The 16299-nt window shown below is 42.9% G+C and overlaps 1 protein-coding gene and 3 non-coding genes across 4 annotated transcripts; all 4 read left to right on the top strand.

The window, feature by feature from the left end:
- Nucleotides 1-30: 30 nt before the first annotated feature.
- On the top strand, nucleotides 31-4820 carry LOC109889609 (importin subunit alpha-1-like). Its single transcript, XM_020481170.2, has 11 exons — nucleotides 31-140; nucleotides 451-567; nucleotides 683-823; nucleotides 1102-1190; nucleotides 1279-1547; nucleotides 1950-2044; nucleotides 2292-2555; nucleotides 2838-3071; nucleotides 3657-3839; nucleotides 4233-4382; nucleotides 4613-4820. The coding sequence occupies exons 2-11, from the start codon at nucleotides 502-504 to the stop codon at nucleotides 4700-4702; spliced, it is 1581 nt and encodes a 526-aa protein (XP_020336759.1). The 5' UTR covers nucleotides 31-140; nucleotides 451-501; the 3' UTR covers nucleotides 4703-4820.
- On the top strand, nucleotides 1568-1695 carry LOC116376290 (small nucleolar RNA SNORA71). Its single transcript, XR_004211711.1, has one exon. It is a non-coding gene; the product is annotated as a small nucleolar RNA SNORA71 (small nucleolar RNA).
- Nucleotides 2617-2741, top strand: LOC116376261 (small nucleolar RNA SNORA84). The gene has a single exon (XR_004211663.1). It is a non-coding gene; the product is annotated as a small nucleolar RNA SNORA84 (small nucleolar RNA).
- LOC116376260 (small nucleolar RNA SNORA84) lies at nucleotides 3990-4124 on the top strand. Its single transcript, XR_004211661.1, has one exon. It is a non-coding gene; the product is annotated as a small nucleolar RNA SNORA84 (small nucleolar RNA).
- Nucleotides 4821-16299: the final 11479 nt, after the last annotated feature.

Below are 16299 nucleotides of genomic sequence, written 5' to 3'. Positions count from 1 at the left end.
CAGTGACTCATTCCGACTTTTTCAAAAAGGGGCCAATGAAGAGGTGCTTTGACTCGAATGGGCCAATCACAGATCAAGAAAGCCGGAAATTTAAAGTCGGTCTCACGTTTGACGTCATTGCCAGTAAGAACAAGAACAAGGTGAGTGCGGTCCTTATGCTTTTGTTAGTTCTGGTTTATTTTAATGGTTAAAATATTATAGTTACTGGGTGCATTCGATATAAATGATATGCGTTGATATAGTGTTAAATTATGACTGGTTTTCTAGTGTACTGGTTATGACTAACTGGTACATTTAAGCGGTTTCAACCGGCCACATGGTGGTCTACGTCAGATTATAGTTCGCCCGGCAGCAGGAAAGCGGAACTGTCTTGCTAGCTAGGAGAACGTTGGTTATTTTATTTAAAACGGGCACAGAGCTAACATTTACATTTCCCCCCCATTACCTTAGTGATCAACACTACAGTGAAGTCATCGCCTTGTTCAATAAGCAACGAAAACCATGTCGACAACTGCGAACGACGCCGATCGTATCACCCAATTCAAAAACAAGGGAAAAGATACCAACGTAAGTTGATATCGCCATTGATGCCTATATCTTGATTGATTAGTCAATCATTAACACCTAGTTTACAGTATTTCCATTTGTCTAGAACCATGCTTACTTGACTGTTCATCTGCAGGAATTGAGGCGCAGAAGAGTCGAGGTCAATGTCGAACTTCGTAAGGCAAAGAAAGATGACCAGCTTCTCAAAAGAAGGAACGTCAGTATCTGCCCAGATGAGCCTACATCTCCACTCCAAGAGAAGGACCAAAATGCACAGGTAATATTTTGTATCCTTATTTGAAACTAAAACGGGCAATGGCAAGTTTTGGATTATGACTTTGTACAGGCCATCAACAAAGGGTGAGCAAGCCGAAGATGTCCCTCTTCCCAATAGATTTTTATTGAATTTGGTGCCTTTCTGTCCTGTACTCGATCAGAGGCCTGTTAGCTAGTGCCTATATTCTGTCACTTTTTTCCATTGACATGCATGCAGATGCTCCACAGATGGTGTGCCAGGTCATGTAATTAATGTGTAATCCTGCCATGTTTCCATAGCCTGCACAGCACTGGACGGTTGAGGAGATTGTGGCTGGTGTAAATAGCCAAAGCCTAGATCATCAGGTGCAGGCTACCCAGGCAGCCAGGTAAGCCACTAAGCTTTCCATTGGAAACCGGTGTTTGGTAATCACCACCCCTAACCATGACTTTCGACCTGGCCTACTTCCACCACAGGAAGCTGCTGTCCAGAGAGAGGCACCCTCCCATTGATCGCATCATCGATGCCGGGCTCATCTCAAACTTTGTCCGCTTCCTGGGCCTGGCTGAGTGTCCTCCCATACAGTTCGAGGCGGCCTGGGCCCTGACCAACATCGCCTCTGGCAACTCGGACCAAACCACTGCAGTGGTGGACGGAGGAGCCATCTCCGCCTTCATCAGCCTGGTGATGTCCCCGCACCCCCACATCAGCGAGCAGGCCGTCTGGGCCCTGGGCAACATCGCTGGTATGAGAGGGCACACTTTCACCTGTATCGAAAGTGACTATGGCATGACTGTTGCCATTGTCATTGATAGTACAGGAACAGTGATCTGAAAGCTTTTCCCGTGTTTGTTGGAATAACTGTTCCTGTCAAACCCTGTGTCTTTCAAACATCTTTACGCCGGCGCAACTTTAGTGTGAAACTTCATGTTTGTTACACCAGAAATGCTGATAAAGATTGATATTGCTACCAGGCAGGTAACAATATCAATTTATATCAGTATTTCTCTTTTGAAAATACTACTACTTGAACATATGTTAGTTCAATATACCTTTTGCAACAAGCCTCCTTACTCTGGTTGTATGCCAGGTCAACGGTCTTCTGTGACCACATTTTTGAAATGGCCCGATTCCTCCTTATCCTTAGGTGATGGCTCCACCTACAGGGACTTGGTCATCAAACACGGCGCCATCGAGCCCCTCCTGACTCTGCTGGCTGCCCCTGACCTGTCTGTGTTTTCTGTAAGTTTACATATAATGATTAAAAGCTCTGTGTTGTGGAATTTGTTAGCAAGTGCTGTGGGAAATTACTCATCAGCTATTTTCCCTGGTGGTTCTCGTAAAATAGGTGTGGTTGATTTATGATGTTGCGCTATAATAAAGTTGACTGTTTTAGCTTGCTCATTACCTCAATTATATTCCTCCAATAAATATAGCTGGTAACGGTGTGGCATATTGATCTCTAACAACATCTCCCTGCTCCTTCCAGTCTGGTTACCTTAGGAACGTGACATGGACCCTGTCTAACCTCTGTCGGAACAAGAACCCTGCCCCGCCATTGTCGGCCGTGCAGCTATTGCTGCCCACGCTGGTGCGCCTGCTCCACCACGACGACAAGGAGGTGCTGGCCGACACCTGCTGGGCCGTGTCCTACCTGACGGACGGCCCTAACGAGCGCATCGAAGTGGTGGTGCAGGCCGGCCTGGTGCCCCGCCTCGTCCAGCTGCTCGGCTCCGGGGAGCTCACCATCGTGGTATGTCCCTTTTCCACGGTTACTAGGCTTTACATTTTTGATTGCACCTGTACAGTGGTCTGCCTTGTGGTTCCTGGAGTCGGCTGATCTGTGGGGTTTGATTGACAGGCTAATATTAACATCTGCGATTTATGCATGGGAGCTACCACTCCAAGTAACTTCCTTAGCCCGGTTGTTGAGACATTCCAAGTTAGTGAGGAAAGCCTGTTGTCACAGACATGAGTCCACTGTGTAGCTTGCATCCAAATCCTGACACACCCCCCCCCCCCCCCCCCTTCCCAGACTCCCTCTCTGCGGTCGCTGGGCAACATCGTGACTGGCACAGATGAGCAGACACAGTGTGTGCTGAACTCAGGCGCTCTGACAATGTTCCCCGCGCTGCTCCGCCACCACAAGTCCAACATCCAAAAAGAGGCGGCCTGGACCCTGTCCAACGTCACGGCTGGCAAGGACACCCAGATCCAGGAAGTCCTCAACGCCGGCCTCGTTCCATTGCTGGTGGATATCCTCAAAAAGGTACGACAAGGGTTCCTCATTAGGGGGCAAACCATTCAGGGGCTAGTATGCATTGAGGGCTGATCGACTAGATTAATTTGTCCCTTTAGGACCTGCGCCTAGACGATTGCTACATGCAGCCCCAGATTTGACCTCCACCGTTCGACTGTTTTCCTCAGTTTCATGCCTACTGATCTTATGCCTGGTTTCTGTTGTGCTGCTCCACAAACATCTGCACTCCTTGTCTGAGGGTGCCGACAGCAGAAATGCAACCCGTGAATGAGTCTTTGCATATGAAGTGAGCCCTGCCCATAGAGATTGATAGAGGCCTCTAGTGGCCAAAATGTTGTTAGCATGGGCAGTGCCATATGAATGTACTCAACTGTTGGGACTTCACTGGCTGATCTCTCCTGGTTAACCTGTTGGAGTCATGTCCAACTGGGACATCAGGAGTGATCAGCCAATCGTGAAGGAAATTGACTGCTCCAAAATTGATATGGCCTCAATGGTGTTGATAGTGCTGTCATCAACACCACAATGGCACAAATACAAAGATGAGTCCCCTAGCTAGCTCTGGCCTTGCCTGATTTGCCTTTCTTCAACCAGGGAGACTACAAGACACAGAAGGAGGCGGTGTGGGCCATCACCAACTACACCAGCGGGGGGACAGTGGATCAGGTGATCTATTTGGTACAGGCCAATGTGCTGGAGCCCCTGCTCAACCTGCTCTCTGCCAAGGACAGCAAGACCATCCTGGTCATTCTGGATGCCATAACCAACATCTTCCTGGTAAGTTCATCTCTGGTCTGTTAGAAGAACCAATGGGTAGAGCTTAAGTGATGACACAATCTTTATGAAGGTCAAGATGTCCCTCTTACAACCCAGAATTCTATCAGTAACACATTATGGTTAATGAGCACCCTGTAACACTGACAGTTTGCCGAGTGGTTCCTAGAGACAGCTGGACCGTGCTGATCTGTGGGTTTTGATTGATCGGCAAATATTAATCTCTGCGATTTATGCATGGGAGCTACCACTCCAAGTAACTTCTATAGCCCGGTTGTTGAGACATTCATGTTTTAGCATTGATTTTCAAATTTGAATGTACATGTTTATTGATTTTCAAATTATAAATGGGTACTGTGGATTCGCGTGTGTAAAAACCCATACTAAACGTCTTAGGCAGGAGAGAAGATCGGCGAGGTGGAGAAGCTGTGCGAGATGATCGAGGAGTGTGGTGGCCTGGACAAGATTGAGGCGCTGCAGTCTCACGAGAACGAGATGGTCTACAAGGCCTCTCTCAACCTCATAGAGAAGTACTTCTCTGGCGAGGTGAGATCTTCACCAAGCAATGACTAAGTCCAAATACACTTATGTCCTCTTTAGCTTGTCTCACATCTTTCAGGTCCATTCATGGGGGAAGCGGCTGATTGTTATCAAAAGGAGACATTGACCATGAGCTGGGTTTTATTCCCCAAGCTTCAGGTGTTATTGGTAGAGAACAGCTCTTTTGAGTGAAACTCTGCCATGATACTCTCTGACACCATCTGTCTTGCTTTCAGGGTGAGGAGGACGAGTCTGTTGCTCCAGAAATCACAACTGACGGCTACGCCTTCCAAATTCCTGAGAACCAAAGCACTTTCAACTTTTAAATGTTCTTGTTTCCTGTATGTCTTTTTGTATGTGTACTGTAGTCCTTCAATTTCACAAGTGTACATAAGTACAGACACTTCCTTGTTCTACAACCTGTAAATAAACTTTATTACAAAATGTGGTGTCAAATTGGGTGGTTTTTGTTAAGCATAAAGCTTGATGCTTCCAGTACAAAAGAGGAATTAAATCATTTTAAAACTGAGGTACCGTTGGTCTACACCACACTGAATTTACTACATAAAATGCACATATTGTATACTTACTTGTCCAGCATTTTAAACATGGATAACATTTTAATGGGGTATTCCCAGGCTGTTCCATCAGAGCTAAATGGTGTAACTAGCACAAGCAGCTGGGGGGGTGAGAACACCAGGCAGAGTCATGATTGGCTGATGTGGAATGAGAAGTTAAGTTGTGGCATTAACTTAGTCGTGGTGTTCAGAGTACATGCTAATATTGACACCCTTGGGAGGACCCACAGTGTTTCTCCCATTGGTGAAGGGGTGTACATCCTCTGTAAAATGGGATGTCATTGTTTTTAAATTGCAATCGGAACAAGTGTTACATGCTCACAATTCTTGGGGCTCTGCTGTTGGTCTGCCCTGGACCACAGGACTTTGAGCTGGTCTGTTTGAGACGGCAAGATGTTCCGTACCGGGGCTGATCTTCTGTTCCTGGCCCAGTATGTTCATGTCTGCTACATGGATCTTTGACCGGTAGGAAAGGACAACCTCTATTTAGTGCAGACCACCAGCGCAAGTAAAGCCTCAGTCTCACTCATGTTTGTTACTCTCACCCTTCACACCGGCCAGGCCTCTAGACTCACTGCTGTTACTCTTTACTTCCCTATTCCATGTGCATAGAAGGTTGTTGGGTCAGGTGGAGGACCACAGCGATATCTGGCCTTATGAAGGGTGGAGGTGATGATGGAGGATAGGTCTGTAATAAACCAAACAACCAAAATGACATTTATCAATTATATAACACTGTTTCAAAAGTATCTTGATATACTTGTGTGAAGGTTCAGTATGCACTTCAAGAATGAGCTTAAAGGCCCAGTGCAGTAAACTTGATTTCCTGTGTTTTATATAAACTCAGCAAAAAAAGAAATGTCCTCAACTTTTCAGCAAACTTAACATGTGTAAATATTTGTATGAACATAAGATTCAACAACTGAGACACAAACTGAACAAGTTCCACAGACACGTGACTAACATCAATTGAATAATGTGTCCCTGAACAAAGGGGCTGTTCGCTGGCCATGGCAGAACACTGACATTCCTGTCTTGCAGGAAATCACGCACAGAACGAGCAGTATGGCTGGTGGCATTGTCATGCTGGAGGGTCCTGTCAGGATGAGCCGGCAGAAAGGGTACCACATGAGGGAGGAGGATCTCTTCCCTGTAACACACAGCGTTGAGATTGCCTGCAACGACAACAAGCTCAGTCTGATGATGCTGTAACACACCGCCCCAGACCATGACGGACCCTCCACCTCCAATTCGATTCTGCTCCAGAGTACAGGCCTCGGTGTAACGCTCATTCCTTTGACAATAAACGCTGGTGAGGACCTTCCTTACAACAGGCCTAAAAGACCTCAGTCCAGCCTCTCTCAGCCTATTGTGGACAGTCTGAGCACTGATGGAGGGATTGTGCGTTCCTGGTGTAACTCGGGCAGTTGTTGTTGCCATCCTGTACCTGTCCCGCAGGTGTGATGTTCGGATGTACCGATCCTGTGCAGGTGTTGTTACACGTGGTTTGCCACTGTGAGGATCAGCTGTCCTCCCTGTCTCCCTGTAGCACTGTCTTAGGCGTCTCACAGTACGGACATTGCAATTTATTACCCTGGCCACATCTGCAGGCCTCATGCCTCATTGCAGCATGCCTAAGGCACGTTCATGCAGATGAGCAGGGACCCTGGGCATCTTTCTTCTTGTGTTTTTCAGAGTCAGTAGAAAGACCTCTTCAGTGTCCTAAGTTTTCATAACTGTGACCTTAATTGCCTTCCGTCTGTAAGCTTCCGTCTGTAACCTGTTATTCCACAGGTGCATGCTCATTAATTGTTTATGGTTAATTGAACAAGCATGTGAAACAGTGTTGAAACCCTTTACAATGAAGATCTGTGAAGGTATTTGGATTTTTACTAATTATCTTTGAAATACAGGGTCCTGAAAAAGGGACTTTTCTTTTTTTTGCTGAGTCTATATATTTATGTTGGAATAACATTGTGAAAATTATGATAATGCCATTTTAATGTAAGAGCTGTTTGAAAAGATCGCCTGAAATGTCAGCCTGTTTTGGTGGGATGGAGTTTTGGCCTGCCGGTCACCAGGCGGTAAATTACTTAATAGACCAATAACAAAGAGAGTTCCAAACCTCTGCCAATAACAGATCGTTTTCAGTTTTCACCTCCCCACTCAGACTGCTCCTAGACGGTCCTAGCAAATTATTTCTAGAGAAATTGCTCTTTGCTAAGAAGCTATTTTGTTTATTTTCGTCCATTTTAATTGAAAACAATCACAGTAAGGTTACCCAGAAATTATTTGATATAAGAAAAAGAAAACATTAAAATTCCCATTACAAAGGAATCCATCTTTTCACTCTAAATCATTGCCAATACTTCACATTGTGCTTTACGAGAGGTTCGTATACACCTACAAACTATACGTCTACAGCACATTTCTCCAGCAAAACATATAATTCTACCAACTTAGCTATTATACCCACACCAGACCATAACGGATTTAGGAAGTGGTAAGAGATAAGTGACTTTTATGAAGTCATTCCCCGACCATGATCTTCAACAATAATTAAGGACAGAGCAACCAAATCTGTATTTTCTGCACATGCTTTTTTCAGTAGCCTCCTACATGGGTTTTGGCAAGTTGGGAGGCCGGCGGTGCTGCTGCACCCTCTGATAAATTGAAATTAAAAACATTTGCCTAAAATAATTTTAGGCTACCGTTGTCTGAACAAACATAGGCCTAAATAAAAGCCTTCAAAATACTACACCAGAGAGCATCATTTAGCCACCGAGGAGCATCTAAAAAATAGCTGTGGATTCAGCAAGCGTGGTAAATATACAGTAGAACAGCTTGTTCTGTTGTGGCCATAGACATGTAATTCATAGAAGTGTTATGGAATCTCTAACCCTGGGAATTTGACTGTTAAACTCATGGGTACATTGGCAATGGCTGCCAGTCCTGACTTGAATGGAAACTTCTATCTATGGATTATATTTCTATGGTTGGTTGCTGCTGTCAGTTTGCCTTTTGCAAATTTCAAAATACAATAGCGGGAAAACATACAGTTTGGAAAGCAAATACTTACTGCTGAAAAGAGAAGACTAATCTCACTGGGCACAGATGTAAATTCAACGTCTATTTTTGATTTACATTTGGTTGAGTTTTCATCTAATGTGAATTCATCATGAAATCAACAAAACATGTCACCAGGTTATTGGATTTATGTGAAAAGGGGTGAAAAGAAGACAAAATGCCCTTAAATTGATGACTTTTTGCAAATCCAGTCAGTTTTTCCACATCGATTCAACATCATCACATTGATTTGTTTTGGTTTAAATGTTGATTCAACTAGTTTCTCTAAGTGGGATCTGTCTGTAGAAGCTAACCATTTTTCTTTCTCAACAACTCCCAATTTTGAGTGAACAGCAGTGTTTTCAAAGTATCTTATTTGCCATCACCGGTGATTAGCCTAGGCTTCATCTTCACTGAATGGCATGAAAACGATGTAAACCATATGCCATGACGGACTTACCAGTAGACAGAAGAGGCATTTGCCTCAGGCCTCACATCATCAAGGGGCCATATGAGCTGGGCATAAAATAATATAAAATTAATATTAATTTCTCAGTTTGAGGCCACCCCACCATGCTCTGCTCGAGGCACAATAAAACAAAATCCAGTCAAAATCCGTTTGTTTACTCTAGAGATGCATGGGCTGTGTCTCAATCCACCACATTTGCAGATGTCCGGCCTTACGCATCTGCGGTGGAAGGGGACTTCACTATAGTTGATGTTGTCTGGACGAGAAAAGTCAGGCATGTCACTAAGTTCTCTTTGGATGAGAGCATCTGCTATATCAGGCGTTTCTAAACATTTTCACTCAGGCTCCCCTTCTAGTATTGGGGAACATCATTTCTATGGGCACAAGCACTGTTCATGACACAAACTGTTCACACCCCTCTTGTTGGTGGAGAGAACATTTTGCAGGTTTAAAACGTATTTCCTGCAATTGTACACAATTTGTCATAGGGTGCAGATAACATTTTGCTGTTTTAAAGCTCATTGTCTGGCAATTCTATACATTTTTCCATGTCTAATGGGTATTCGTGTGATATTTGAGTGACTCAAACAAAATCTATGGGCTAAAAAAAACCTAGCTAAAAACGTACGCTGACTAGTTGATCTGGACATTTCAAGTTAAAATAGCTCTCTAAGGTATACAATGACTGACATGACAAGAGGAACAGATGATGATACGCGACCCAATTTCGAAATTGCACTCTACTCTTCTAACTTTCAATAATAGTAAGTTGAAAGCAGGACTGTCGCCCCCCTTGCCGACCCCACTGTGCTAATATTCTATAATGTAAAAAATAACAAACCTGGGATACGCACAGGTTTGGTAAGACAAAAGGGCACTGTTTTGCTTGCCCGGATGCTTTATCCGGTCAGATAGTTTCCGCCACTTGCGAATTTAAGGAAAGTTGTCGGGTGCACAGTGCACTGTTCGAATGCTGGAATTATTTGGATGAACGTACGCAGGGAACCTACTTTTTAAAGTAATTTATGGCCGAAGTCTCGGCGAGATCTTGCCAATGTGCAAACACTCTCCATACAACATCTGCCGGATGTATCATGTATACATCGGGCCGATGTCGGTGCGATATACAGTACCAGTCAAAAGTTTGGAAACACCTACTCATTCAAGGGTTTTTCTTTATTTTTACTATTTTATACATTGTAGAATAATAGACATCAAAACTATGAAATAACACATATGGAATGATGTAGGAACATAACAAGTGTCAAATAAATCAAAATAGATTTTATATTTGAGATTCTTCAAAGTAGCCACCCTTTGCCTTGATGACAGCTGTGCACACTCTTGACATTCTCTCAATTAGCTTCATGAGGCATTCACCTGGAATGCATTTCAAATAACAGCTGTGCCTTGTTAAAAGTTCATTTGTGGAATTTATTTCGGTTTTAATCTGTTTGAGCAAATCAGTTGTGTTGTGACAAGGTAGGGTTGGTATACAGAAGATAGCTCTATTTGGTGAAAGACCAAAGACCATATTACGGCAATATCAGCTCAAATAAGTAAAGAGAAACGACAGTCCATCATTACTTTAAGACATGAAAGTCAGTCAATAGGGAAAATTTCAAGAACTTTGAAAGTTTCTTAAAATGCAGTCTCAAAAACCATCAAGCGCTATGTTGAAACTGGCTCTCATGAGGACCGCCACAGGAAAGGAAGACCCAGAGTTACCTCTGCTGCAGAGGATACGTTCATTAGAGTTACCAGCCTCAGAAATTGCAGCCCCGAATAAATGCTTCACAGAATTCAAGTAGCAGACACATCTCAACAGCAACTGTTCAGAGGAGACTGTGAGAATCATGCCTGGTCGAATTGCTCCAAAGAAACCACTACTAAAGGACGCCAGTAAGAAGAAGAGACTTGCTTTGGCCATGAAACACAAGCAATTAGAATGGTGGAAATCTGTCCTTTGGTCTGATGAGTCCAAATTTTAGATTTTTGGTTCCAGCCGCTGTGTCTTTATGAGACACAGAGTAGGTGAATGGAGGTGTGGTTCCCACCGTGAAGCATGGAGGAGGAGGTGTGTTGTGTGGGGGTGCTTAGCTGGTGACACTGTCTGTGATTTATCTAGAATTCAAGGCACACTTAACCAGCATGGCTACCACAGCATTCTGTAGAGATACACCATCCCATCTGGTTTGCGCTTAGTGGGATTATCATTTGTTTTTCAACAGGACAATGGCCTAACACACCTCCAGGCTGTGTAAGGGCTATTTCACCAAGAAGGAGAGTGATGAAGTGCTGCATCAAATGACCTGGCCTCCGGAATCACTCGACCTCAACCCAATTGAGTTGTTTTGGGATGAGTTGGATCGCAGAGTGAAGCAAAAGCAGCCAAAGTGCTCAGCATATGTGGGAACTCCTTCCAGACTGTTGAAAAAGCATTCCAGGTGAAGCTGGTTGAGAGAATGCCAAGCATGTACAAAGCTGTCATCAAGGCAAAGGGTGGCTACTTTGAGGAATCTAAAATATATTTTGATTTGTTTAACACTTGTTTGGTTACTACATGATTCCATATGTGTTATTTCATAGTTTTGATGTCTTCACTATTATTATACAATTTAGAAAATAGTAAAAATAAACAAAAACCAATTAATAAGTAGGTGTGTCCAAACTTTTGACTGGAACTATATGTGTACTTTCTGGGTAGGGTTTGGAAGCCATGGTGAGCTTTGATTTGTCACTCGCGTCATGATTACTCAAAATTTCCATCCCTAACATTTTCCGACAAGATACAACTGCCAAAGGGAGCGGAGTTAGCCTGCAGAGTTCTGTCATACTATCCAGGTCTGTGCCCAAACAGTTTGAGCTTCTACTTTTAAAAATCCACCTTTCCAGAAACACGTCTCTCACTGTTGCCACTTGTTGTAGACCCCCTTCAGCCCCCAGCTGTGCCTTGGACACCACATGTGAATTGATTGTCCCCTATCTATCTTCATAGTTCGTACTGTTAGGTGACCTAAACTGGGACATGCTTAAATAAGCATGCCCCATTCAAAAAATGTAGAACTAAGAACAGATACAGCCCTTGGTTCACCCCAGACTTGACTGCCCTTGACCAGCACAAAAACATCATGTGGCGTTCTGCATTAGCATCGAATAGCCCCCGCAATATGCAACTTTTCAGGGAAGTCAGCAACCAATATACTCAGTCAGTTAGAAAAGCTAAGGCTAGCTTTTTCAAACAGAAATGTGCATCCTATAGCACTAATTCCAAAAGGTTTTGTGACACTGTAAAGTCAATGGAGAATAAGAGCACCTCATCCCAGCTGCCCACTGCACTGATGCTAGGAAACACTGTCATGACTGATAAATCTACGGTAATCGAGAATTTCAATAAACATTATTCTACGGCTGGGCCATGCTTTCCACCTGGCTACCCCTACCCCGACCAACAGCTCTGTACCCTCTGCAGCAACTTGCACCCCCCCCCCCTTTTCTCCTTCACCCAAATCCAGACATCTGATATTCTGAAAAAGCTGCAAAATCTGGATTCCTACAAATCAGCTGGGCTAGACAATCTGGACCCTCTCTTTCTAAAATTATCCGCTGAAATTGTTGCAACCCCTATTACTAGCCTGTTCAACCTCTCGTTTGTATCGTCTGAGATCCCCAAAGATTGGAAAGCTGTCATGTTCATCCCACTCTTCAAAGGGGGAGACACTCTAGACCCTAACTGCTATAGACCTTTATCCATCCTGCCCTGCCTTTCTAAAATCTTCGAAAGTCAAGTTAACAAACAGATCACCGACCATTTCTAATCCCACCGTACCTTCTCCACTATGCAATCTGGTTTCGAGCTGGTCATGGGCACACCTCAGCCACGATCAAAGTCCTAAACGATATCATAACCGCCATCGACAAAAGACAGTACTGTGCAGCTATCTTCATCGACCTGGCCAAGGCTTTCGACTCTGTCAATCAGCGCATTCTTATCGGCAGAGTCGATAGCCTTAGCTTCTCAAATGACTGCCTCGTCTGGTTCACCAACTACTTCTCAGATAGAGTTTAGTGTGTCAAATCGGAGGGCCTGTTGTCCGGACCTCTGGCAGTCTCTATGGGGGTGCCACAGGGCTCAAATCTCAGGCCGACTCTTTTCTCTGTATATATCAATGATGTCGCTCTTGCTGCTGGTGATTCTCTGATCCACCCCTACACAGACAACAATATTCTGTACACATCTGGCCCTTCTTCGGACCCTGTGATAACAAACCTCCAAACGAGCTTCAATGTCATACAACACTCCTTCTGTGGCCTCCAACTGCTTTTAAATGCTAGTAAAACTAAGTGCATGCTCTTCAACTGATTGCTGCACCCACCCACCCGCCTTGCATCGCTACCCTGGACGGTTCTGACTTACAATATGTGGACAACTACAAATACCTAGGTGTCTGGTTAGACTGTAAACTCTCCTTCCAGACTCACATTAAGCATCTCCAATCCAAAATTAAATCTAGAATCGGCTTCCTATTTCGCAACAAAGCCTTCGCTCATCCTGCCAAACATACCCTCGTAAAACTGACTATCCTACAGTTCCTTGACTTCGGCGATATTATTTACAAAATAGCCTCCAACACTCTACTCAGCAAATTGGATGTAGTCTATCACAGTGCCACCCGTTTTGTCACCAAAACCCCATATACTACCCACCACTGCGATTGGATGTAGTCTATCACAGTGCCATCCGTTTTGTCACCAAAACCCCATATACTACCCACCACTGCGATTGGATGTAGTCTATCACAGTGCCATCCGTTTTGGCACCAAAACCCCATATACTACCCACCATATGCTCTCGTTGGCTGGCTCGCGCCACATATTCGTTGCCAATCTCTCTGGCTCCAGGTCATCTATAAGTCTTTGCTAGGTAAAGCCTCACCTTAGCAGCTCAGCTCACTGGTCACCATTTCAACACCCACCCGTAGCACATGCTCCAGCAGGTATATTTCACTGGTCATCCCCAAAGCCAACACTTCCTTTGACTGCCTTTTCTTCCAGTTCTCTGCTGCCAATGACTAGAACGAATTGCAAAAATCACTGAAGCTGGAGTCTTATTTCTCCATCTCTAACTTTAAGCATCAGCTATCAGAGCAGCTTACCGATCACTGTACCTGTACACAGCCAATCTGTAACTAGCACACCCAACTACCTCATCCCCATATTGTTATTTATTTTATTGCTCTTTTGCACCCCAGTATCTCTACTTGCACATCATCATCTGCACATCTATCACTCCAGTGTTAATGCTAAATTTGAATTATGTCACCTCTATGGCCTATTTATTGTCTTTACCTCCCTTTTCATCTACATTTGCACACGCTGTACATAGATTTTTATTTTGTGTTATTGACTGTATGGTTGTTTATGTGTAACTCTGGGGTGTTGTTTTTGTCACACTGCTTTGCTTTTTCTTGGCCAGGTCGCAGTTGTAAATGAGAGCTTGTTCTCTTCTGGCCTACCTGGTTAAATAAAGGTTAAATAAAAAAATATCGTAGAGGATTTTAATCAAGTTCAGCTTTCTCCAACTTTATTCCCTCCCTGTTCAGCTCCCTCGTCCATGCTCATAATGCTCAATGGTCCCACTGCCCACTCTGCTTCTCTCACTTTCCTTGAGGAGAGTGCATAGTTATGAACTTGAAAATGTATTAAGAAACCAATTAGGCACATTTGGGCAGTCTTGATGCAACATTTTGAACAGAAATGCAACGGTTCATTGTGGCCAAAATCTAAATTGTGCATAACCTGGAATATTACATTTTAGCCTTTCTCTTGCATTTCAAGATGATGGGGGGAAAAGCGCATGTATTATCTTTTGCCAGATCTAATGTGTTATATTCTCCTACATTACTTTCACATTTTCACAAACTTCAAAGTGTTTCCTTTCAAATGGTATCAAGAATATGCATATCCTTGCTTCAGGTCCTGAGCTACAGACAGTTAGATTTGGGTATGTCATTTTAGGCGAAAATTGAATAAAAAGGGTCCGATCTTTAATTAAAGCTATATGTGTTCAGAACAAACAGAAATGTAAATTGTGGACTTGCAACACATTTACCTGGTTCACAGCAAACCGGGAACATTCCCAGGACATTAAATAACATTCCCATTAAGTTTTAGTTAGGGTTTTATCTAACATTAGGATGATAACATCCCATAAACATGTTTTACAGTTTATTCTTTTCAGAAAATGTTTTAAATGAAATATCCCTAGAATGTTCTAACATTCCCTCAAATGTTGTACACAACATCAGTAAAAAACCACCACCACATTTCCCCTAATGTTCTTATTGGGTTTCCAGGTAATGTAATAAGAAACTGTTTCTGGGAACGTTCTTTCACCACCAGGCAAATGTTTTATATAAACACTGTATTATCATCGGCACAACTGGACCATTTTGTGTTATTATAACTTTTAGGGCAACCTAATGAATGTTCTGGGAATGTTCACAGAACAAATTCTGGTTGCTGGTTAACTGTCATTTTTGCCATGTCATTGCAGTTGCTCCCATTCTCCAGCACCCCAGCCCAAGCACTCAGTGGTTTCCTTCAGGATGTTTCTTAGGAGGCTGTATTGTAGTCAGTGGGATTTATAAGTAATCAGAAGCAGAATGGCCACAGTGAAATTCTGGCAAATGAGAGATGGGCTGGTCCATCTTTAGCCTGTCTAAATTGGGGATTTTGTGCAGAATTAACATTATTTGGCTAATATTGGGCTGTTTTCTGCTCCCAGTCAGTTTGATGAATAATCAAGTTATGCAATGTGTACAGATTACTTTGTTAATCATGTTTTCAAAATGACAAAATTGTGATTAGAGGAATCACAAGATATTATTTGAATCAGTGCACAGGCTATATTTTTGGGAGCTCCAAACATCCACTGATCCAAGGCCCATGACATGTTCTGTTAATACCCACTGGGCACACACTAGCTGAATCAAAGTTGTTTCCACATCATTTCAACAACATTACATTGAACGAACGTGGGATAGACGTTGAATCTGCGATTTAAAGTACTACTTAAGTCATTTCTTAGGGTATCTGTACATTACTATTATATGTTTGACTACTTTTACTTCACTAAAGAAACTAATGCGCTCTTTACTCCATACATTTTTCCCTTAAACCCAAAAGTACATTTTGAATGCTTAGAAGGACAGGAAAATTGTCAAATTCACAAGAGAACATCCCTGGTCATCTCTACTGCCTCTGATCTGCCAGACTCACTAAACACACACGCTTTATTTGTAAATGATGTCTAAATGTTGGAGTGTGCTGCTGGCTATCTGTTAAAAAAAAACATTAAAAAAAATGAAAATGGTGTCTTCTGTTGTGCTTAAAATAAGGAATTTACTTTTACTTTTGATAGTTAAGTAAATTTTAGCAATTACATTTACTTTGGATACTTAAGTATATTTAAAACCAAATACTTTTAGACTTTTTTTCTCACATTGACTTGAGTCATTTTCTATTAAGGTATCTTTACTTTTACTCAAGTATGACTATTGGGTACTTATTCCACCACGTCGTTGAATTGATGTCTGTACCCAGTTGGTAGCTTCTATTCTACATATCTCATTTCATACCATGATCATCCCTCCATATAATGACAACTTAATAAAACATGTTGGGTTTCAGTTCTTTGAGATTAAAATGGAATGCTTCATTTAATAGAATTGTATTTGTTTAATACACACAAGCAATGTACAGACATTCAGATATTGGCATGTAGGAAATAATACACTGAAAACCAAAA

Source organism: Oncorhynchus kisutch, linkage group LG1, assembly GCF_002021735.2.
Source record: "Oncorhynchus kisutch isolate 150728-3 linkage group LG1, Okis_V2, whole genome shotgun sequence".
NCBI classification, from domain to species: Eukaryota; Metazoa; Chordata; class Actinopteri; order Salmoniformes; family Salmonidae; genus Oncorhynchus; species Oncorhynchus kisutch.
This window is presented reverse-complemented; position numbering and strand designations above follow the sequence as displayed.